This window comes from Podarcis melisellensis (genome assembly GCF_964234715.1).
Source record: "Podarcis melisellensis genome assembly, chromosome: 8".
Classification (NCBI taxonomy): Eukaryota; Metazoa; Chordata; class Lepidosauria; order Squamata; family Lacertidae; genus Podarcis; species Podarcis melisellensis.
Window position 1 is genome coordinate 72177328 of NC_138540.1, and position 22415 is coordinate 72199742.

At 47.3% G+C, this 22415-nt stretch overlaps 1 protein-coding gene across 1 annotated transcript in view; it reads left to right on the forward strand.

Annotated features, from left to right (window-relative positions):
• Window positions 1-742: 742 nt before the first annotated feature.
• NPHS1 (NPHS1 adhesion molecule, nephrin) overlaps window positions 743-22415 on the forward strand; it is a 49097-nt gene continuing 27424 nt past the window's right edge. Inside the window, exons 1-15 of the mRNA XM_081922937.1 lie at window positions 743-1305; window positions 3777-3873; window positions 5209-5412; window positions 6816-6938; window positions 8004-8135; window positions 10719-10800; window positions 11795-11898; window positions 12978-13099; window positions 14836-15007; window positions 16390-16547; window positions 18001-18142; window positions 18266-18390; window positions 18981-19152; window positions 20774-20903; window positions 21820-21992. Of these exons, the coding sequence (XP_081779063.1) occupies window positions 3813-3873; window positions 5209-5412; window positions 6816-6938; window positions 8004-8135; window positions 10719-10800; window positions 11795-11898; window positions 12978-13099; window positions 14836-15007; window positions 16390-16547; window positions 18001-18142; window positions 18266-18390; window positions 18981-19152; window positions 20774-20903; window positions 21820-21992 (1900 nt within the window). The 5' untranslated portion in view covers window positions 743-1305; window positions 3777-3812. The remainder of the gene's footprint in view (window positions 1306-3776; window positions 3874-5208; window positions 5413-6815; window positions 6939-8003; window positions 8136-10718; window positions 10801-11794; window positions 11899-12977; window positions 13100-14835; window positions 15008-16389; window positions 16548-18000; window positions 18143-18265; window positions 18391-18980; window positions 19153-20773; window positions 20904-21819; window positions 21993-22415) is intronic.

A 22415-nucleotide genomic window follows, 5' to 3' on the forward strand; every position in this document is an offset into this window, starting at 1 on the left:
TGTGTGATGCTGCTGCCCTCTGCTGGTAAGAGCTGGCCTGACTTTGGGCGGATTCGAATGTGCCCAGGTATTCACACAGCAAACCTTTGAACTTTTAAAGATCTGTGATCATCACACCTACTCATGTGAAAGTGAGAGAGCATTACTTTTAGTCGCTGCAAGTAGAAAGATAATAACATCCTGGTAAAAGAGCTGAAAGGGCCGTATAGTTAAAGCTATGGTTTTCCCAGTAGTGATGTATGGAAGTGAGAGCTGGACCATAAAGAAGGCTGATCGCCGAAGAATTGATGCTTTTGAATTATGGTGCTGGAGGAGACTCTTGAGAGTCCCACGGACTGCAGGAAGATCAAACCTATCCATTCTGAAGGAAATCATCCCTGTGTGCTCACTGGAAGGACAGATCCTGAAGCTGAGGCTCCAATACTTTGGCCACCTCATGAGAAGAGAAGACTTCCTAGAAAAGACCCTGATGTTGGGAAAGATGGAGGGCACAAGGAGAAGGGGACGACAGAGGACGAGATGGTTGGATGGTGTTCTCGAAGCTACCAGCATGAGTTTGACCAAACTGCGGGAGGCAGTGGAAGACAGAAGTGCCTGGTGTGCTCTGGTCCAAAGAGTCGGACACAACTAAACGACTAAACAACAACAACAACAAAGGAGCTGAAGATGCTGTTTGGGTAATGCAAGATCTTCATGTGATCAGAAATTACTGCCCCTTTAGTACAGCTCCAACCTACTAGGAAAAATGGCTAATTTAGACTGCAGAGAGATAATGCATTATCTCTTCCCAAGAGTTAAAAGTTCAAAAGATGGGTCACTGTTTGTGGTGTGTATATTCAGCCACTGTTGCCTCTGGAAAACAGGTTAGAAAGAGATTCCCCCCCCCCTCCCAAGATCAGGGCCCACTGGTATGTAGTGCCATCATTTCCATTTTGCGCTATCGTTTTCCATTTTGCACAAAGTATTCAAGAAGACCAGAAAATTCGTTTCACATGCCCTGCTTATTCCAGTTTAAGGCCCCCCAGAGTCAGGATTCTATGGAACCCACCCAAATCGTGGAGTCAGCACTGCCACCTCCCAGGCGTCCTCCATGGAGGATGGGGTGGATTCCTTGCCTCTGCTTGTTTTCCTTAGGTGCTTGTAAGCAATGAAGTGGGCAGGTTCCTTAGCAGGCAGCTGTGGAGGAGGGACCGGCGCTGGCATCTCAGCCATCTCACTGACTCGGCAGTCCTACTTCAGGAGCGGCTCAGAAGAGTCAATCTCTGGACACTGGGCACTTGGGGCAAGGTAAGATTGTGTGTGTGTGTGTGTGTGTGTGTGTGTGTGTGTGTGAGAGAGAGAGAGAGAGAGAGAGAGAGAGAGAGAGAGAGTACCGCACCCAGTTCTGGTCATCACATTTTTAAAGCATTGAAGTGCTTTAGAGTTTCCAGGGTCAGTGGCGTAGCGTGGGTTGTCAGCACCTGGGGCAAGGCAAGTAATTTGCACCCCCTAACCCGTGGATTTGCGCCCCCTAACCCTAACTCCCAGATGTTGTGCCCGGTGCGGCCGGCCCCCCTGCACCCCCCACACTATGCCACTGTCCAGGGAGGGGAATCAGGATAGTTGCTGGGGATGGAAACCAAATCCTATGACTTGAGGAAGGACCTGGGCATGTTGACTTGCTTAACAGCCGGGGACCAGTTTACTTGCCATACCCCATATAAACCCACCTGGCTGCTTCAATATAGCAAACTGGACAAGGTTACAGGCATCACTTGACACTTGTTCTGCAGCTGTAAGAAATTTTAGTGTGGCAGTATCTATACTTTGGAACTCCCTGCCTGTTGACACCAGGCAGGTGCATTCACTCTACTATTTCATGCTGAAAAAGCAAGCCTGTCTAGACATGCAGATGTTGATATGTCTTGATCTTTTATGCTGTTGAGTTTAATTGTTTTTCAAGGTTTTTATTGATAATTTTAATATTTATTGTAACCTCTTAGAGGGTTTCCTACAATCAAGCAGTATATAAATCTTGTTCATAAGATAAATAATTGTTTAGCTCAGGGAAGAGAAGATTAAAGGGAGACATGATGGCTGTCTTCTGACTGTTGGATGGGCAAAAGTTGGAACAGATGTTTGCTGTTGCTCTGGAGAGGGCAGAAGGAGATTTGATGGCTGGGCATTGCAAAAAAGAAGGAAAAAGCTTTAATGGCTGTTCAACATTTATATACGACTTCTTTGTAAAAAGGAACCACAGCACCTCTAAAGCTATGAACTAAAATGTCAAAATTCTCAATAAAACCAGTTATTGATTCTTTCCCAACAGTGAAAGCTAAATGTTTGAGACTTTTAAGTTTGGAAAAAAAGACAACTGATGGGAGTAATTTTTTAAAAAACAGGGTCACCAATGGCTTTTGTGGCCCCACCAAGTCCCGTTGCTGAGCAAGCTGGGGCTAGGAGTCTCCAAGGAACACTTGCCTGAGAGCAGAATCCACATACAAAGTCAAAGAAGAGAAGAGTTTGAATTTGATAACCTGCTTTATCACTACTCCAAGGAGTCTCAAAGCGGCTAACAATCTCCTTTCCCTTCCTCCCCCACAACAAACACTCTGTGAGGTGAGTGAGGCTGAGAGACCTCAGAGAGAAGTGTGACTAGCCCAAGGTCACCCAGCAGCTGAATGTGGAGGAGCGGAGACGTGAACCTGGTTCACCAGATTACGAGCCTACCGCTCTTAACCACTACACCACACTGGCTCAAACAGCCCTGAGGTCAGGGAATCCAGGTGATCACAGAGTCAAGGGTCCAGATGTAAAACAAGAAGCAGCAAGGTAGGGCCTGGAACCACAGGCATTGTTTCCAGCATCTGAGTGCTGCTGAGAGCTCTGTTTAAGAAGGCTGAAGCCAGCTGTTTCTCATCAGTACCCTTCTTTTCCATGTTCTTGAGGGCTGATCAGTTGCAGGTGGAGCCATTCCAGCTTCTCCCCTTCAGGCTGCTGTTCAGCAGGTGAAGCTGACCCCTGGCCCATGACAATGGCACTGATTGTGTGATGTGGAGAAATGGGCGGAGAGAACTTTCCTCCCCTCTGTCATGATACTAGAATCCAGGGCCATGCACTGAAGCTGAATGCTGGAAGCACTTCTTTACACAATGCACATTTGAGCCACGGAGTCCGCTAACCTGTGATGTAGCTCATTGACTTCAATTAGATAAATTCATGGAGGATGAGGCTGCTTGTCGCGAGGGCTGTATATTACCTCCATTGTCATTGGCATTATGCCTCTGGGTACCAGTTGATGGATGGGCATTTCAGAGGCAGCCACTATGGGAAACAGGGTGCCAAACTAGGTGATCTTTGTTTTGATCCAGCAGGGATCTTTTTATATTTTTAGGACTAGATGCAGTGGTGCAGTTAGGGAAGGACTTTGGGGGCAGAAGCCTTGCTCTGCGGAATGAGCAGGAGGGCACCCAAATGCAGCAAAACCACATTTTTAAGTAAGTAAAGCAAGAGTATACATCACTCTCTAAAGAGTCCACCTCTGCTGCTAGACTATTAAGTACAGAGCCTTAAATTACCTACGTGCATCACTGACTGGATGATCCAGCACCATGATGATCTCCCAGATGATCTCCTTATGTTCTTAAAAAATCTTTTCCTCCTTCATATTTAAGTCTAACGTCATCCACAAGGGCTTGCATGAGGGTAAGGATGCCAATGGCCCCATCACTATCCCTTACCTTCATCTCTCACAACCATCTCTGTGATGATCACTTGCAGGTTTACAAGATCCCGAGACCCTGTTTCTTACTCCAGAGTGACAGCAGGTAGGAATGGTGTCCTGGGGCCTGGGCGTCGTGCTCATCTGTCTCCTCCTCAACCTGATCAACCAAGGTGAGACATACAGAACTTAAGAGGAGCACTGATGGCCCAGACCAATCTATCTGGTCTGCTGTTCTGTTTTGCCTAGAAGCCAGTCACATGACTCCAGGAAGGGTCTAAGCAGGCAAGGTGGCATGGACTGTAACCTGCCTTGTGAGAGGAAATGGAAGAACACCAAGCCCTCCTTCCTTTTCACTTCACCATTGCTACCAAGGGGATATCTTGATTATTCTCTGGCTATCTCCACTAAATAACCTGCTGGACGTAACTGGTTCAGTCTCAATATTGGGTAGAATGGTTTGGTTGTGCCAAACCACCCCTCCTTACTTTTAACCTTCCTGTGAACTTTTGACCCTCCTGTGCAAGTAAGACTTTAAAGCAAAAAGCAAGCATTTTACAACTTGAGTTGTGCAACCTAAAATGCAATATAAAAGACCCCAAAGCCCTAATCCTTCACAGTAGGACATGACAGCTTAGAGCTCCTGACAAGCTGGGTCATATAAGGAAGGATGGGGTGCAGTTCCAAAGGGGCATCAATGCATCTGTTACCCAGATCTTGTGTCCAGATCTTGGGAGGTAATAATTGCACCCGATTCTGAGCTGGACAGGCTGCAGCTAGAGTACTGCATCCAGTTCTGGTCACCACATTTTAATAAGGGCATTGAGGAACTTGAGAGAGTCCAGAGGAGGGTGGCTGGGATGGTGATGCGTCTGGAAACCAAGTTCTGTGAAGAATGGTTGAAGGAGCTAGAGATGTTTCACCTGGAGAAAAGAAGATTAGGGAAGGAACAAAGGATGCTGCTTTATACTGAGTTAGACAACTGGTCCAGCGAGTCCAGCATTGTCTACACTGACTGGCAAGGGATTTTCACACAGGGGATGTTTTCAGCCCTTCTTGGAGATGCCAGGGATTGAATGTGGGACCTTCTGTATGTATAGCAGATGCTCTACCATAACCTGCAACCCTTCCCCAGGAGAAGCATGACAAGTGTCTTTAAATATCTGAAGGGCTGTCATGCAGATGTTCAAGCAGCCTTGGCTAGAACCAATGGATGGAAATTTTAAGGAAGTAGATTTCAGCTAAAGATGAGGGGAAATTTCCCAACAGCAAGAGCTGTTTGAGAGTGGAACAGAGGCTGCTCTCTTTTGCTTGGAGATGTTGAGGCACCGACTGGATAGCCACCTGTTTGGAAAGGTGTAGTTGCATTTGAGCTGTTCTCTGATAGCCTCCCTTTTCTTTGCTGAGTTTCAGGGAAGTGGACATTTACATGTAGTTGGCTTGGATGAAATAGGCAGACTTTGAATGAGCATAGCTGTTGGCCATCATTCATATTGTGGATCTCCTAGGTTGCTGTGCTGAGAACCTTCAACAGGCCTTCCGTGTGGAGCCGGATAACGTCACTGTCCATGAAGGGAAAACAGCTCTGCTAAGGTGTGAGGTGGACAACCTATCTGGCATTGTGCAGTGGGTGAAGGATGGGCTTTTGTTGGGACCCAACCAGGACATCCCTAGGTTCCCACGCTACAGCATGGTGAGAGATCCTAGCCAAGGTGAGAAGTCTCCAGGTTTTTTTTTGTGTGTGGGGGTCATTGGAACTAGCTTCCACCAAGCTGCCACTTCCAACTAGTTGCCACTATCAATTAGGGCAGGTCTGGGAAATCTGTGGCCTTCCAGAAGTTGCTAGACTACAACACCCATCATTCCTGGCCATGCTGACTGTGGCTGATGGGAGCTGGAGTCCAACAACATCTAGAGCAGGGGTGCACAACCTGTGGCCTTCCAGATGTTGTTGGACTACACCTCCCATCATCCCTGATCGCTGGCTATGCTGGTTGGGGCTGATGGGAGCTGTAGTCCAGAAACTACTGGAGGGTCACAGGTTGTGCACCCCTGATTTAAAGGGCCACAGATTCCCTGTCCTCCGATGTCTGGTTCTGTTTTGCAACACTGCTTCAGCTCTGTTTTTGTGAATAAGGTTTTCAAATAATTTCAAGAAAATTGCCAAGGAAGGAAGGGAATGGAAAAAGCATGGAGACATCTCCAGTCTCATGATTTGCCAGCAATCATGAGAGCTAGGAACATATTTGTGATTTATATTAGGGAACACAGACCCACGATAGGAGTGATGGGGACATTTGTCAGGTTCTGGGGGAAAGACTGGAACTGACTAAGATGTATGTTGGGAGGAATTGTTGTGAAACCGAAAAAAACCCTCCTCACATTAGGTTTGTATGAACGTGCTGATGCTGTATATTCCATTGGTGCTAAGATATATTGCTTCGTCCACTGCCATCCTACTGTTTTAAATTTTTTTTGTTTTTTTTTGGAGAGGATTTAAATGGTTATGATATTGACTTAAGTGTTCTTCCTGTGGAATCATGTAGGATTTTTTTTTGGAGGGGAAGCGGTGGCAATTTCTTTATTTAAATAAAACAAAACTAAAATGAAGTCGAAACTTGGTGCTTCTGAAATAACTGATAAATGGCATTTTTAGGACACCAAATCCTGAATTACGAAGAACAGCACCAGCATATTAATAGTTATTGAGAAGGTGACACAGTACAGTCATACCTTGGGTTACAGACACTTCAGGTTGCGTTTTTTCAGGTTACGGACCGCCGAAACCCGGAAGTACTGGAATGGGTTACTTCCGGGTTTCGGCAGTTGCGCATGCGCAGAAGCACTGAATTGCAACCTGCGTGTGTGCAGACGCACAGCTCCGGGTTGCGAACGTGCATCCCACATGGATCATGTTCACAACCCGAGTGTCCACTGTATAGGGAAAGAGCTGGGAGAGGATTGGAGAACCCGATTGGATGGGTGACGGTGCCAGGAGCCGGATAACTAGCAAGTGCAAAGCAGGACAGGAGAATGTGTCCCAGAATGAGAATATTTTGAACCAAACATGGGGGAAAATATTATTTCGACTTACCCTTGCCTTTTGATACTTCAGGCAAGTTTAACCTGCAAATAACAAGGAGCCACCTGGAAGACGATGCCATGTACGAGTGCCAGGTGGGACCCTCGGAGAAAAGCAGAGGCATCATCTCTCGCAGTGTGCTGCTCTCTGTGCTGAGTAAGTGCCAGAAGGAATCTGGGAGCTCACGGTCGGCCCCTCTCCTAATCAATTCATTTGCGTTCCGTCTTCCAGAATTGGTTGAGAAACAGCCATGTGACTCTCTGCGGACCACACCCTTCCCAGAGGCCACACCCTCTTTGGGTTCTTTTGCCTAGCTGGAATGTGCCCTTGCACTGTGACAATGCCTCTTTCCTGCTTGGGAGAAGGAGGGAGAGATGTGTGGTGCGTGGGCCCGTGTGTGTGTGTGTGTGTGCGCACCCATAGAAACCTTTGTGTTTCACATGGCTGGAATGAAGCCTATTGGACAAGAGAAGCGTCACATCCAGTGCTGTGCCCACTTCTGCATCTGAACTGGTATGCAGAGCCTGGAAGGTTGATCCCAAGAGAATTTGGCCCCTGAGCTGAAAAGGGCCCCCTGATCTGACTGAATCAGCATTAACTCTTTGCACACAATGCTTTTAGCTATGAAAGTGCTGTGTGGTGTCAGGGACCGTGCCGAGGAGGGCTGCACTGAGGAGGAATGGTGGGAGCACCCCTTCCCCCTGCTCCTGCTCCTGAATCTTCCTAGGAGCAGGAGGACAGTCTAGATTTGGAACAGTGGTTTGCAGAAGGGCATAGTTCAGAAGGCAGAAGTTGGGAAATACTGGATGGGGAGCAGCTAGCAGAAGAAACACTGGAAGAGAGAGAGTTAACAGATTCACAGCCTCTGGACAGCATTGCTCCACCCAGCCCAAGTTCGAGAAGAGCTCAGAAAGATCCAGAACAGAAAGCACAGAGGGTACAAGCTCAGAGTACAAGATGTAGGAGTGACATAGATTAATAGGGACGGAGGGAGTGCAAGCCTTAATTGGAAGCACCACCATTCTGGGCTGATGCTTTCTTTTGTCCTTCACTGTGTTTATTAAAGAAACTAACTGGTAAGAATTCCTTTCATTTGATCTGCTCATTTAGGGCCACGGGGGGCAAGCCTGACATGTGGGGAGGATGCTTTTGGCGGTAGAAGTGGAGTGGAGAAAAGCACCCGCACCTCACCTTTCTTCACTTTACTTCTTTTCCTTATAGTTCCCCCCAAGAGGCCGCTCATTAGGGAGTACCCAGCCAACAGCACAGTGACCTGGGTGGCTGGCATGGAATATACGGTGCACTGCCAGGTGGAAGATGCCCGGCCTGCAGCTGAGATCACCTTCCTCAGCGGTGAGGAGATTGCACTAATCCTAGTTCCTTCCACAAGTTGTGGGGTTGTTTTTTGGGAGGGGAGGGGCAGGGGCTGATTTTGTGGCATGCTCCCTGCCAGCGGTTGCTGGTGCTCTTTGTGACTTGTAGGGCAGGGAGGCTAACCAGTAGGTGGCGCTGTAACCCATGGCAGGCAGAGGCAACTATTTCTAGTATTTGCTCCATCCTTCTCCCCACTGAGTTCTACAAGGGCAGTGCCCATTTGCCCTAATGGATCACCCTCCAGTTTCTCTCATTTTCACTGGGCAAAGAGATGTTTCTGGGACAATGGTTCCATTGGCTGGTTCAGAGGCCCGCTCCGAGGTCCAGAGAGACCTGTGCCACTTCCACATTTTGTGCCCCCCTGGCCATAATAACAATAATAAAAATAACACATGAAAACAAAATACGGCACCCACCCAGAAAACATTGAGATATAATCTGAATGTTTTATTTATTTAGGAAATGCTTTTCCAGCGTCTCTCTGTGCAAATGCATTCATCATTGATTGAGGAGGAAATCTAGCTTTTGCACAGTTATAATGAGGAATTCTCATGCATGAATAATTCCTTAGTCAACTAGAGATAAAACTATAGAGAAACTTAAATGTAACATTTCTCCGCCTTTCAACATGCATTTGATCCAGTACCAGACACCAGCAGCGGTTTGTTTATACAATCAGCTGATCTGAGAAGATACATTCACCATGGTCTAATCTTGTGCTATCGGAACCATAAATATTAATATTGGCCAACATTTTAAAGTCTCTAAAATAACACAATCAGATTTGTCGGGGTGCCATTAAAAGTAGCAGAGCAAATGGCAAGACAAGTTTTGGCCCATGGAAGTTTGGGTGCAACCCAGTTTGTAAAAAGAGAGCTTTGCATTGGATTAAGACAAGTAGACTGAGGGATAGTCACATTCCCATACTATCCTTGTACCTTTAGCCTGTCAGCTTACTTCTCTATTTCCTTGTTGTTTAGACTGATATGTCTTCAGTTGCATCCTGTTTACAGTTTCCTCCTCCTCTTCCCACTGATTCTTGGACCTCAAGAGGAGAGGTCATTTTTTACTATACTCTGAGAGAGTAGATGAGCAAGCATGGATACCTTGTTATTTTCTAGACTAGTTAGGTTGTTGTTGTTTGTTTGTTTAAGGGGAACATACTAGACATCATAAAATAGAAGGAAAATTCTCTGGATGCTTAGATCCAGGGTTTGGGGCAAGTACTCTTTGGTGAGAGAGTCCCAGCAGAGATTTGAAATCACAAACATGCAGCAAAGTAAAGCATGGAAATATTGGCTGTTAGACCTTTAAAATACCCCCTTCTTAGTTTCTTCCAAAGCTCTGCTCTTCCCTTAGCAAAGAAAGAGACCACACGATTGGTAAGTTAAAAATAGTTTACTTACTCTTCAAAGGTCAGATTCATGTGTTTTTCCATATACTGTAGCAGCAAGAAAAGACAAGCAGTGCAACTTAGTTTCAAAAAGTGGGAAATGCTTCTAAGTTATTTGTATAGAAGCACAAAGATGGCTTGGAACATTCAGCTTAGATATCCTTATTAGAAGGGTTCACATGGTGGGAAAAAAGAACAAAGTGTTTGGTAACCCTGCCTCCCAAAGTGAGGGTGTGTAACCTAGCTAAGCCTGGCAGGTCTGTGGTCTTAACCCCTTCATGCATCCATTAGAGTTAAGTATGTCGGCTAAATGAGGCTGGATATATGCCATATTCTAGAACTAGAAACTTTTCTATCTGAGTTATGTATTTCCTACAATAAACAACTCCCCCTTTCCCTACACACATCTCTCTCTGTCTAATTGCAGCAGGTAAAGTCTACTCTCTAATCAAGATTCACTAGTTAAACGCTGCTCACACTGCATACGAAAGGATTTCATTAGGTAATTGGACCCTCTTATCCCAATAGAAATTCTGTCGCACAAGCTGTCGTTGAAATGTCCTGGAACTGTGCCAGAGCATGGAAGATGGTGATCTGTGTTTAGAACTTAGGAACCTGCCTTATTCTGATTCAGACCATTGGTATATGTGGCTCAGTACTGGCCACACTGCCTGGCTGTGGCATTCCAGGGTTCCTGGCAAGGAGACATTCCCTGTGCAAACTAGAAATAACATTGGTTGAGGCTGGGACCATCTGCCTGCACAGCAGACACTCTCCCACTGAGCTCTGGCCCCTGCCTCATAATCAGAGCCCTGCTAGATCAGATCTAAGTCCTGCATTGTGTTCTCACAGTTGCCTCTGGGAAGCCCTCAAGCAGTTCCTGAGCATAATAGCGGCCTTCTCCTGCTAACTGGTTTTCAGAGGCGTGTTCATTAGTGGGGAAGGGAGGTACCATTCTAGGGTCTCACCTTGGGCACCCTGCTAGTTTAGGCCAGTTTTTTTCCCTTCCTAGCATGGGGTCCCTCGGAATTTGCTTGCTTCATACTGTGCTAGTCTTGGCAGGGTGGGCTGTGGGTATTTTTGAGGGCTATCATGGGGGTATGTGGAAGGTTGACTAGGCCACAGAATTAGCATCCCCCTTACCAATCTTAAATTTTCTTTCTCCTCAGGTGACAAGGAAGTGACAGATGTGTCATCCAGCATCCAACCTGGCTCCAACGACAAGCTCTTCAGCACAGAGGCCATGCTGAGGTGCGATGAGCATGGAAGGAACTCTATAGTGCTAGCCCCCAGTCGCCTGTATGCTGGGCTGCTCTGGGATGCGGGTGGCACTCTGGTTTAAACCACTGAGCCTCTTGGGCTTGCCAATCAGAAAGTCGGCAGTTCGAATCCCCGCAATGGGGTGAGCTCTCGTTGCTCTGTCCCAGCTCCTGCCAACCTAGCAGTTCAAAAGCATGCCACTGCAAGTAGATAAATAGGTACCGCTGTGGCGGGAAGGTAAATAGCGCATCCCTGTGCTCTGGTTTCTGTCACGGTGTTCTGTTGCGCCAGAAGCAGTTTAGTCATGCTGGCCACATGACCAGGAAAGGCGTCTGTGGACAAACGCCGGCTCCCTCGGCCTGAAAGTGAGATGAGCGCTGCAACGCCATAGTCACCTTTGACTGGACTTAACTGTCCAGGGGTCCTTTATCTTTGTTTTAAAGGCTGCTCTACAGTGGAAGTCAAAGCTGAAGGAATGTGGAGAGGGTGTACATGCAGAGTAGGGGCCAAAGGAGAGGATAGCTAGGGAAGAATAAATCCTTCCCTTGTGGTTTCTTTCAGATTCTCATTTTTCCAATCTTAAATTCGGTTTGCCATCTTTCCTCATCACATTGTAGTTCAAAAAAAAATTCTCCTCAGATACACATTTTTGCATGCAAATGTACCCTAATCAACACATTTTTGCAAAGCAATTTCCCCTCCAAAGGGATGAATTTTTTCATGCCGTTTTCACTATCTTATGCATTTTGATGCACACATTTTGCCTTGGTATACCCATTTTTTCACACATTCTTTAGCTGGACAACTGTATTTCCAAATTAGGAGAAGTGAAAATTTTGAAGGCAGCTGCAGTTTGGATTTGTGTATTCCTTTGGAAAATGCAAATGATGTAGGTTTGTGTGAACCAAACCAGACCATCACCCCCACCAAAAACAATTACTAGCTTTGAATCGCTCCTATGGTCTCCTCCTCTGCTTTCTTCCAGGATCACTCCCCAGAGCTCAGACAACAGGCAACGGCTGACGTGTGCAGCTTCTAACCCAGTTGCCTTAATCCCAGTTGTTGTCAGCTTCACCATGAATATCCTGTGTAAGTCACTCAGAATGCTTCGTCAGACCTTTCCCTTTTCCAGGGCTAAAGGTAACCGTCAGCATAATCGCCACTAAGTGCCCAAGGAAACTGTTATTTCTTTCCTAATAAAAAAACAAGCACAAAAGGATAAGGAATGAGGAGGTGGAGGAGGAAGCAAGAGATCACCCAGGGCAGTTGCAATAAAAGGCAGAAGAAACAAGAGACGATAACAGAACAAATGGACAAGGGAAAGTATGAGATAATTAAAGGGTGGGTTTTGGTTTGTTTTTTTTTTGAGGTTCTTTTAAAAACAAGACAAGGTCAGCATGTGATGGAAATAGCCCATATTTCCACACCACACTTTTAAAGCACACATCTTCCCCCCAAAAATCCTGGCAACTGTAGTTTACCATTCACAGAGCTACAATTCACCGCACCCTCGACAAACTACAATTCCCAGGATTTATTTGTAGGAATACATGTGCTTTAAATGCACTTTGAGATAATGGTGTGGATGTCACCTAATCTTTAAGGTCTGGTCAACCCAGCCAGGCAAACACCATCCTCCTAAGTCCTTGTAAACAGCTTGTTTGATTTGGGTGTGTTTAGTTTCCTCTGTGGACCAGCGCCTGTCATTCAAAACAAACCTGCATCCCAGCTTTTGCCCTATCATTTTGATGATGATAACTCAGTAGCCTTTGACTGATTTAGAGCAAAGGTGCAGAATCTGTGGCCTCTAGATGTTGCTGGACTCCAGCTCCCATCAGCCCCAGTGAGTCTGGCCAATGGTCAAGCATAATGGTCAATGGGGATGACATCTTTGACCATTCCTGAGCAGGGAGAGCTTGGCTACCGTAGTTGATGCACTAGTGACTTCAAGACTGGATTACAGTACTGCAATGCATTCTATGCGAGACTTCCCTTGCACTTACCCTGGAAACTGCAGTTAGGCCCTAGGCTGACACTCTAACCACTGCATCACACTGCCTCTCCACTCCTATGGAAAGGGAAGGGTGCTGTAGGTAAACAGGAACTGGTGGCCTTAGGGACCTCCCCTCCTTTGAGTTTCAGCCATATCGTTCTGCTCTCTTTGACAGTCCCACCACAGTCACCTGTCATCAAGGGATACGATGGCCCCACAGTAAAAGCCAAGGACAAGTTAGAGCTGACCTGTATTTCTTTGAGTGGGAACCCACTGGCTACCCTGCAATGGCTAAAGGTGAGTGGGGGAACTTTGAGGCGCTAGTCTTTTTGTACTGACTTGTTTGATGAGTTGAGGCCCCCCCCATTGTGCTCTGGGGAGAGGAGAGCCGTTTTCATGTGTGCACAATTCATTTCTTTTTTTGTGGGTGGGACGACAAATCATTTGCTATTGGAGAAAGCCCAGATCCTCCCCCCAGGTGTCTGGAGCTTGGGATATTGTACAGCAGACCATTGCTCCTGCTCTCCTTAACATTTGTGTGGACGTTTCTGTGACTTCTAGGCTGTAAATACAAAAGCGTCCCAGTGAGTGCCACCTGGTGGCAATTATTCTGTTAGCAGCCAGTGAGGGACCTGCAGCCAGATTTTCTGACAGGCTATATGTTATGACCACACAATTCCCCTTCTGCTACATCAGCAACAGTACAGCCCTTCCTGTCCCATTATCTGGTGTGGAGTTTTAGCTCAGCTTTCTGTTCTCTTTGATCTCTTCCTACATTCCTCAATCCACTCTGTCTGTCTTTTAGCCCTTGGCCTCTTCCACCTTCTCCTTGACTTGTTGCAGCCTCCATCTTTTCCCCCCAGTCACCTGGCCTTCTTCCTGGTCTTCTTCTCTTTCAGCACCCCAGCCTCCCCTCCGTGTTTCTCTTCCCTTTCCCCCTTCTTTATAGCAGTAGCTCAATGTTCTGCGATTTGCCCTTCCCTCTCATCAGTTGGAATGTTCATTTACATTCATTGGTGACAAAGCAGCTTAGGATTGCTTGATGTATTGCGACTCTCACATGCTTTGAAACAGCCTGCCTATGGCAGTTGCTCCACATGGTGGCTGTTCTACAGAGGAAGAGCCACACAGCACACGGCGTTCACACAGAAGACCCAAGATTCAATGCTAGACTTCTACAGGAAAGACCCCTGCCTGAAACTCTGGACTGGCTGCTCCAAGGGGTATAGCTAGACCAGGAGTCTTACAAGCTGTAGAGAGCAGCTTCCAACACCCCTGAGGTTTTCTAGTGATGGTGCATAGAGGTTTTATGAATGGCACATGTTGTCCAATTTGTATATGGTGTTACAAGGTTTGCTGGGCCCTAGGCTCTATCCTCCTTCTCCTGGCCTCTAAGACAAGGAAGGAAAGAAGTCTGGGAGCCCAAAACATGTTATTTCCCTGTTGGTTTGATAAAGTTTGCTATTTGCGCAGCCCCTGTGCTCATTAAGCTCCAAAGTCATGGTGCCTTAGGGCCAGCCGGATGTTTCTGACTGCCTAACGGCTTCTGTCCTCCTGGCATACTACTACTACTACTACTACTACTACTACTTCTACTACTACTACTTTATTTATACCCCACTCATCTGTCTGGGTTTCCCCAGACACTCTGGGTGGCTCCCAGCAGAATATTCAAAACATGATAAAACATCAAACATTAAAAACTTCCCTAAACAGGGTTGCCTTCAGATGTCTTCTAAACATCAGATAGTTGTTTATTTCCTTGACATCTGATGGGAGAGCATTCCACAGGGCGGGTGCCACTACCAAGAAGGCCCTCTGCCTGGTTCCCTGTAACCTCACTTCTCACAGTGAGGGAACCGCCAGAAGGCCCTCAGAGCTGGACCTCAATGTTTGGACTGAATGATGGGGGTGGAGATGCTCCTTCAGGTATACTGGGCACTGCCAGGCTCCTCCCCTATCTTGTCAACACCCCACCCTTCAGCTTCCAGGCTCTTCTCCCTGGATCTCAGATATGGGCTTGTGCCTTACAGAATGATGAAGTGATTTCCACGAACTGGGAGACGGACGATGCTGGCCAATTGTCCCGGAGTTCCCTCAGCCTCAGCATCACAGCAGAAGACAACATGGCTATAATCAGCTGCCAGGCCTTGAACCAAGTCTTGCCCCTTCCCCTGCAAGCCAGCATCACTCTGCACGTGGTCTGTGAGTGTTGGAACTGTTAACTTCAGTACATAACAGGAACTGTCCCTTCCCAAAACATGCCTGAGTAGTTTGTCATGAAGTTGACTTGTTTCAACCAAGACTTGAGTGAATATCCTGACCTTCTTTTCCTGGGACCACTCATCCCCATAGAAGTGTGTGTGTGTGGGGTGGAGATATTTGGTGACTTGGGGAGGGGGCAAGCAAATGCTAATTTGTGGGTGCTGTGGCCATGCTTTCAAGTACGAGGTTGCCATTGTGTGTTCTTTTTGCAATACAATAAGTCTTTCCATCACTTCAAGTGACAGTAGATCACTGGTATTCCTGGAATTAAATGCCCCAATGGGAAAAATGCTCCCTCGTGATAGTGTTATTCCCAGAGGAACTTGACGACTGGTCAAGGAGCAATGTTTCTTTAAATTTTATTTAAAAAAGAAGTAGAAGGAAGACAAAATCGACATCTAACATATCTTTCAAGGTAATATCACCCCTTGAACATTCTTAGGAATTCACCCCCTGAAAATTGATCTTGTCTTCAGAAGCATATTCCCCCCTCCCAACCTTTGCAAAACTTACAAAATTAACTGGGCTCAAATACTTTGACTCAGCACTGGTTCCAAGAAACCATAGTTAAGATTAAGCCCATTTTAGGGTTCAGATGGAAAGGTAAACTGCGGTTATTTTAAGACAGAAGTGAAGCCTCCAATCTTCTCCTTTCCACCAGAAGAGAGGGATGGGAACTACATGCACCCAAATTGCTCCGTGTCTCCTTCCTGTAACTAGAGCTTTTGGCTACGTTTGAATGCAGACACTATCCTGCACAGGGCTTTCTTAAGCATATGCGGTGCCGGGGTGCAAAGATCCACCCGGTGCTCCACCCCAGGTTGCCCAGTCTGAGGCGTGCAGGAGGGTGGAGCTGGCCAGCCGCCTCAGCGTCTCACTGGCTCGGTTGCCCTCGAACTTGCGGCACAGCAAAAGAGTCCTCTGCGGTGCTCCGACCGATGGGCGGGCTCTTCCCCAGACTCAACTCTCGGGCCCCAGACACTAGTTACAATTCCCAGCAAGCCTTGACAAACTACAAACACCCAGAATTCTTTGAGGCGAAAAATGTGCTTGGGGTGTATATGCAGCCTCAGCCACTAGGTCCATTTTGTAAACAACGACAACAACCTTGCTTCCCTTCGCAAAAGTCAAGCATGTTGTACTTTCCCAGAGGCACTTGGAACGACAAACAAAACCGCAACCAAATTTCTTCTCCTGGTGAAAGGGAAAGAAGGACACACTGATTTGAAAACAAAAATGGGCACATCTAAGTCTTGCACTGGGTGACTAATATCCTTCTCTTCCCTCCCCCCTACCCCCGGGCTCTACTTTTTGGATGACAGTTCTCCCCGACCAGGTGAAAATCATAGGCTCAAGCAGCACTGAGGAAAACAAGGAGGTCTCGCTGTCTTGTTCCACCTCTGCCAGCAACCCACCTGTCTTGCTGCGCTGGTGGCTGGGCTGGAAGGAGCTCAGCGCCACAGAGGTCACTGTGTCAGAGGTAGGCAATAGCAGGGGCTCATTCTGCTAGGAGGCTGAGGGAAATGGGTCCTATATGGATGGTAATTAGAGGGCGTCAGTGGGCATTTCATCCTCTCTTGTTCCTGAGCCAAGGGTGGGGCAGGAATTTGAAGGCAAACTTGTTTAATCTGCACTTTCTGAAATGATAGATGAACCAAAACACAGCTGCCCTTTGAAATTCGCACTTCTATGAATGTTGCAGTGCACATAATGCATACGAAAATGTGTACCCTGGAGTCAAACGTGCATCAGAAGGCATGCGTAAGTAAAATAGGAGACAAAAATGCATTCTGTGAGGAGGAAGTGCTTTGTAAGAATATGTGTATTGGGCAAAATTGTATAAAAATACAGTGTTACCTCTGGTTACGTACTTAATTCATTCCGGAGGTCCATTCTTAACCTGAAACTGTTCTTAACCTGAAGCACCACTTTAGCTAATGGGGCCTCCTGCTGCTGCCGTGCCGCCGAAGCACAATTTCTGTTCTCATCCTGAAGCAAAGTTCTTAACCTGAGGTAATATTTCTGGGTTAGCAGAGTCTGTAACCTGAAGCGTATGTAACCTGAAGCGTATGTAACCCGAGGTACCACTGTATATGCATATTTGCATTAAAATGCTGCTGAGTTTTCATGAGGACTTGTCTTTATTTGGGTTAGGTTTTTTGGGGGTGCAAAGTGTTATGTGGAAAGGTGAAGAACTGAACTTGAGATTGGGAAAATGAGAATGGAGAAAAACCAAAACTGACAGATTCTCCCTTCCCTACTTTTAGATGTCGCCTGCCCATTTTTTCAGAAAAACATTAGATTTTTGAATCGGGGGGGGGGGTTAGGTGGGGGCACAAAATGGAGGCGAGGTGGTACATTATGGCAGCAGTCCTTTGGGACACTCTCTCTAAGGGTGTCCCAATTTGGAGAGTGCTCTCTTTCCAGGGCCTCCTAGCCGATGGGTTCCTGGTGGACAGTCTCCAGCCCATCAGAGCCTGGGTTGGGGTCCACCACTTCCACCGCTGGTCTTCCGAATCCAGTGGATTCCATTGCCTCCATGTCAAGACTTATCTGCTTGTTAGGATCATGACAGGGAGGGCCTGAAGCATGAGTTTAGGGGCCACGAGCGTGGGAAAGTAAGGGCCTCTGAGAAGACTGTACTGTCCCAGATTGTGGGGGAAGTAAGAACATTGTATGAGCACTGAGGAAGGTTGTAGCTCAGTGGTAGAGCATCTGCCTTTCCTGCAGAAAGTCCCAGGTTCAATCTTGGGTTGGGCTTGGAGTTCCCTCTTCTCTGAAGCCCTGCTGCCAGTCAGTGTAGACAATACCAAGTTAGAGGGACTTGTGGACTTTCAGAGTGCTGGGAAATCAGGGAAACAGCCATTTTGAAACCAGTTGTTTAGATCTGCCTCTTCTCCCTTCTCAAAATGAGAATTGCTATCCTCCTACAGGCAGCTCATGGCGGGATGATCACGGTGTCTAACATCACATACACAGCACGTCGTGAGGACAACGGATTGTCTCTGATCTGTGAGGCCTTCAATGAAGCCATCCTCTATGCCAAGACTGCTACCGTGACCCTCCGAGTACAGTGTGAGGAGGAGGGATGATTGTGTGTGTGTCATGGCAACGGTTGTCATGTGTGACGTGTTTTGAATCCCCACTTCTAATATCTGTTTCCTCCTTCTCTTCCCCATTCTTGTTTTTGTCCTTCAGATCCACCTCAGAAGATCTGGATTGATGTTCCACCCCCAGAAACATGCTTTCGAGCTGGCACCGTAGTCAAGCTCACCTGCTTTGCCAGCGGTGGACACCCTCTGCCTCGCCTCGAGTGGTACAAGGTGGTCCAGCATTACTGCCTCCAGGGCCAGCGCTACCATTAGGCCGGGGTGGGAAACTTTTTCAGTCTGGGAGCTGCTCCACAAGTCAATGGTGGTGGCTGAGGAGCAGAGGCAAAACTTGGCAGAACAATGAATGCAAATTTTATCTTCGTACAATAGGCTTGTTTCTAGACACCCATCCTCATACTCTGTCCTCCTTCCTGGCAACCAAGGGACATGATCAGAGTTCAAGGGTACATCACAGCCAGGCAAAAATACCCGAGGAAGTTGCGAAGCCAGGACAGTGAGGGGCATGGTGTGGGTGAGAGGGTGTGGTTGGGGAGTGGCTGTCACCCGGAGAGAGTCTCAAGGACCCAGGTAGGAAGGTCTGAAGGCCAAATTTGGCCCCCAGGTCTGAGTTTCCCCTCCATTGCATTAGACAAAGTGAGGCAGATGACAAATGGTAGGTGCTGGGGGCAGTAGAAGAGACCCCATGGCTCCTCCCCTAAGGACCCCTGGCCAGTCCTGAGTGATGGGTGTCCAATTGGCCTGTCCCCCCCGAGTGGCTGCCTCTCCGCTTACCCCCACTGCAATCTGAATTCTTCCTACAGGAGAGCAAAGTAGTGAGGGACGGGACAACTCCGGGGTCATCGGGGAACATTGTGTCCAAGGAGCTGCTCCTCACGACGACTGCCAGTGACAACATGGCTGCTTACTATTGCAAGGCATTTGGAAGTTCCAGAACCCCAGCGCTCACTGCAGAGACTCGTCTGCACATCCAGTGTAAGCTTCAACACACATGTGCACCCTTCCGGCCTTGTTCTGAATGGAGGGCATGTTTGCGGGGGGGACATGTGACTGAGAAATAAGAGCAAGATGCTCAAGAGAAATGTAACTGTCTACAGAATCACAGAACTGTAAAATTTTAATGGACCTCAAGGGAGACTTAATCGAACCCCCTGCAATGTCTATCAATGTCCACGTGGTTCCCCATCTATCTTCTCCACCCTGGGGCTGGGGCAAGGCAGGGTAGTAGCAAATCTGGGGCTGCACCGGCGGAGCCAATCTGACCACTTCACTGGTGCGACTGCACAGCCCCAGCCTCGCGGCTACCTGCCCCAGCCACATCTAGGCAGGCTGCTGTGATGCCAATGTCAGAAAAGTGGCTCCATCCCAGTGGGTGGGACAATACCAGGTCCACCAGGCAGCAGGAGAGACCTGATGGATATGGCCGAGCCCCTTTAAACCCAACCAGTTTCCTTGGAGGGGATGGAGCTTGAGTCCGCCACTCAATGATGGTGAGGCTGCTTAAGCTCATTGTTTGCTCCAGACTAAACCATTGATGGGACAATGTTCCAAGCTGGCTGCTGTTAGGTGCCTTGTGTCCATCCTGTCTCTGTATGCAGAACCACAGTGAGCTGTCCGTGGTCCTGCCCTCCTCTGAAGCAGCCTGGGTGCCTGTTGAGCTTCACCAGCATATTGTGCAGGGTGCAAGGGCAATATGCATCTGGCTCACTATTGTCGACAGTGACGGGCAGTGGTTTCCCAAGGTTTCAGGCATAATAAGTCTGTTTCCAGCCCTATCTAGAGAAACCAAGGGTTAAACCTGGGACCTGGTGCATGCAAAGCCCCTCTCTCACTGAGCGGCAGCTTTCACGCACAGTCTAGTAGAGGGTGCCTGGGAAGCCACCCTGGGCTCCTTTGGGAGGAAGGGTGGGATATTAATTAAATAAAATTGATGACTCAAGCAAGCAAGCATCCTGGGAAGAAGACTGGGTTTTAGAACTCCTGACCTGCTAGCTTTCCAAATGCAAATGAATTACGATATGGGTGAAACCCATAAATATGGGATTTCCCTCTTCTATTATTTTAAAGTGATAGCATCCATAAGCAAGAAATATTCTTTTTGGCTTGTTTGTTTCTTGTGTATTGATAAGCTCAGCCCCAAGAGTTGTGGCACCACAAGCGGAAAGATGGGACCTGAACATAGGAAGCTGCCTTTTACCAAATCACGGCACTGATCCATCCAGCTCAGTATTGTCAACACTGGATTGCAGTGGCTCTCCGGGATTTCCAGAAAAGAGGCTCTCTGAGCCCTATCAGGAGATGCCAGGGATTGGGGCCTTCTGCATGTGAGCCAGAGGCTCTGCCACTGAGCTATATCTCCTATCTGTACCTCAATGCAGAAGGTCTGAATACAGACCTTATACGACCTTCCCCAACCCACACACGTCAATTTCTTCTGAATCACAACTCCCATCATGGTCACTGTGGCCAGGGCTGGTGGGAGTTGTAGTTTAAGGCATCTGGAGGGCAGCAGGTTGGGGAAGGTTGGCATGGAGGGTAGAGCTAGCAGGTGGCGCCGAAGCCTGAGTCTTGACAGCCAGCCGCTTTCTTTCCACAGTCCCGCCCCTAAGCGCAAAAATTACGGTGACAGCCAAGGAGGTCAGGCCTGGCCAGTCGGTGACACTTCACTGCAAATCAGGCAGTAGCAACCCTCCCGCCAGCCTAACCTGGCTCAAAGATGGGAAAAGGTAAGAGGATGTCTGACTTCCCCAATGCCCATCCTACAACAGCTCCACCTGCAGGTCTTGCTACATCTTCAAAGGCCCTTGTCCATTTCTGCCAGGGCCAGTCCAATACATTTTGGAACCTTGGGCAGGATTGTGTCCTTTGACCTCTCACTCTTTGCTCCTCCAGTTTGCTGGAACATCTTAGGGCTCAGTCATGGACAAAGGTGATGTGGACACCCAAGTCTCTCCAGCTTGTTTTCCTGTGTATATTATTATTATTATTTCCACGTATAGACCAGTTATTATTCAAAGTTCTCCAAATGGTTTACAGTAAGTCAGCATTCTTCAGCCTTGGATCTCTTGATGCTGTCGGGTGACAGCTCCCTTCATCCTTAGCCATTGGCTAAGCTGGCTGTGGATAGTGGGAGCTGCAGTCCAACAGCACCAGGGGACCTGGAGTTGAAAAACATTGCAATAGGTTACATATGAATATAAGTATTGTAAGTAAGGCAGAGAGCCCTCTTGGTAGTGGAACGCCCTCCCATCAGATGTCAAGGAAATAAACAACTATCTGACTTTTAGAAGACATCTGAAGGCAGCCCTGTTTAGGGAAGTTTTTAATGTCTGATGTTTATTGTATATTTGTTGGAAGCCGCCCAGAGTGGCTGGGAAAATCCAGCTAGCTGGGCGGGGTATAAATAATGAATTATTATAGTATTATTATTATATAAGCACCATAAAAACCATGCTTGGGAGTCACAAGTGGGCAGAGTTGCTGTTGTCCTCAGGTCCTTCTTGGAGGCTTTCCGTAGGCATATTTTTGGCTATTGGGAGAACAAAATTCTGGACTAGATTTGCCAATGTCCTGATCCAGCAGAGCTTTTTCTTGTTCTTATAAGTTCTTGATAAGTTCTTGTTAATAGTGTTTCTTCTTCAGGTTGAAGGCAACTAACCCAGAGCAGAAGAAAGCAGAATTCGGAGGGTTTTCCACTTCAGGAAAGGTGACTCTGGTGGTGTCATCTGCAGATCATGGGGTGAGAGTAGAATGCCATGCATACAGCTCTGTCCTCTCTGAAGGTGTGAATACCTTCTACCAGCTCACTGTCCTATGTAAGTATGAAGGAGGAATGGGAGGGAAGTTCAGTTCAGTTTTACATTTACCTACCTAAAATGAATGCAAAGCTACCGAAGCCACACTTTCTGAAACAATGTGTGAACCGAAAAGCATCGTCCCTTCAAAATGCATGCTTCTCTGAATTTTGCACTGCAGTTCTACAACCATTTTTGTAATGTGCACAGGCTAATGTGCATAGAAATGCATGAAAATAATAAAGAAATATCCATTGTATTAGGGAAAACAGCTTGCAAATAACCTAGCATAAAAACTGCATAAAATATGTATATGGAGAAATGTAAAATAAAATGCCGTTGGATTTTCACAAGGATTTAAAAAACCATTTTGCAAACTGACGGAGAAATGAGGAAAGCAAACTGGAAGGAACAACCAGGAGGCGGGAGCTGTCACTCATGTGT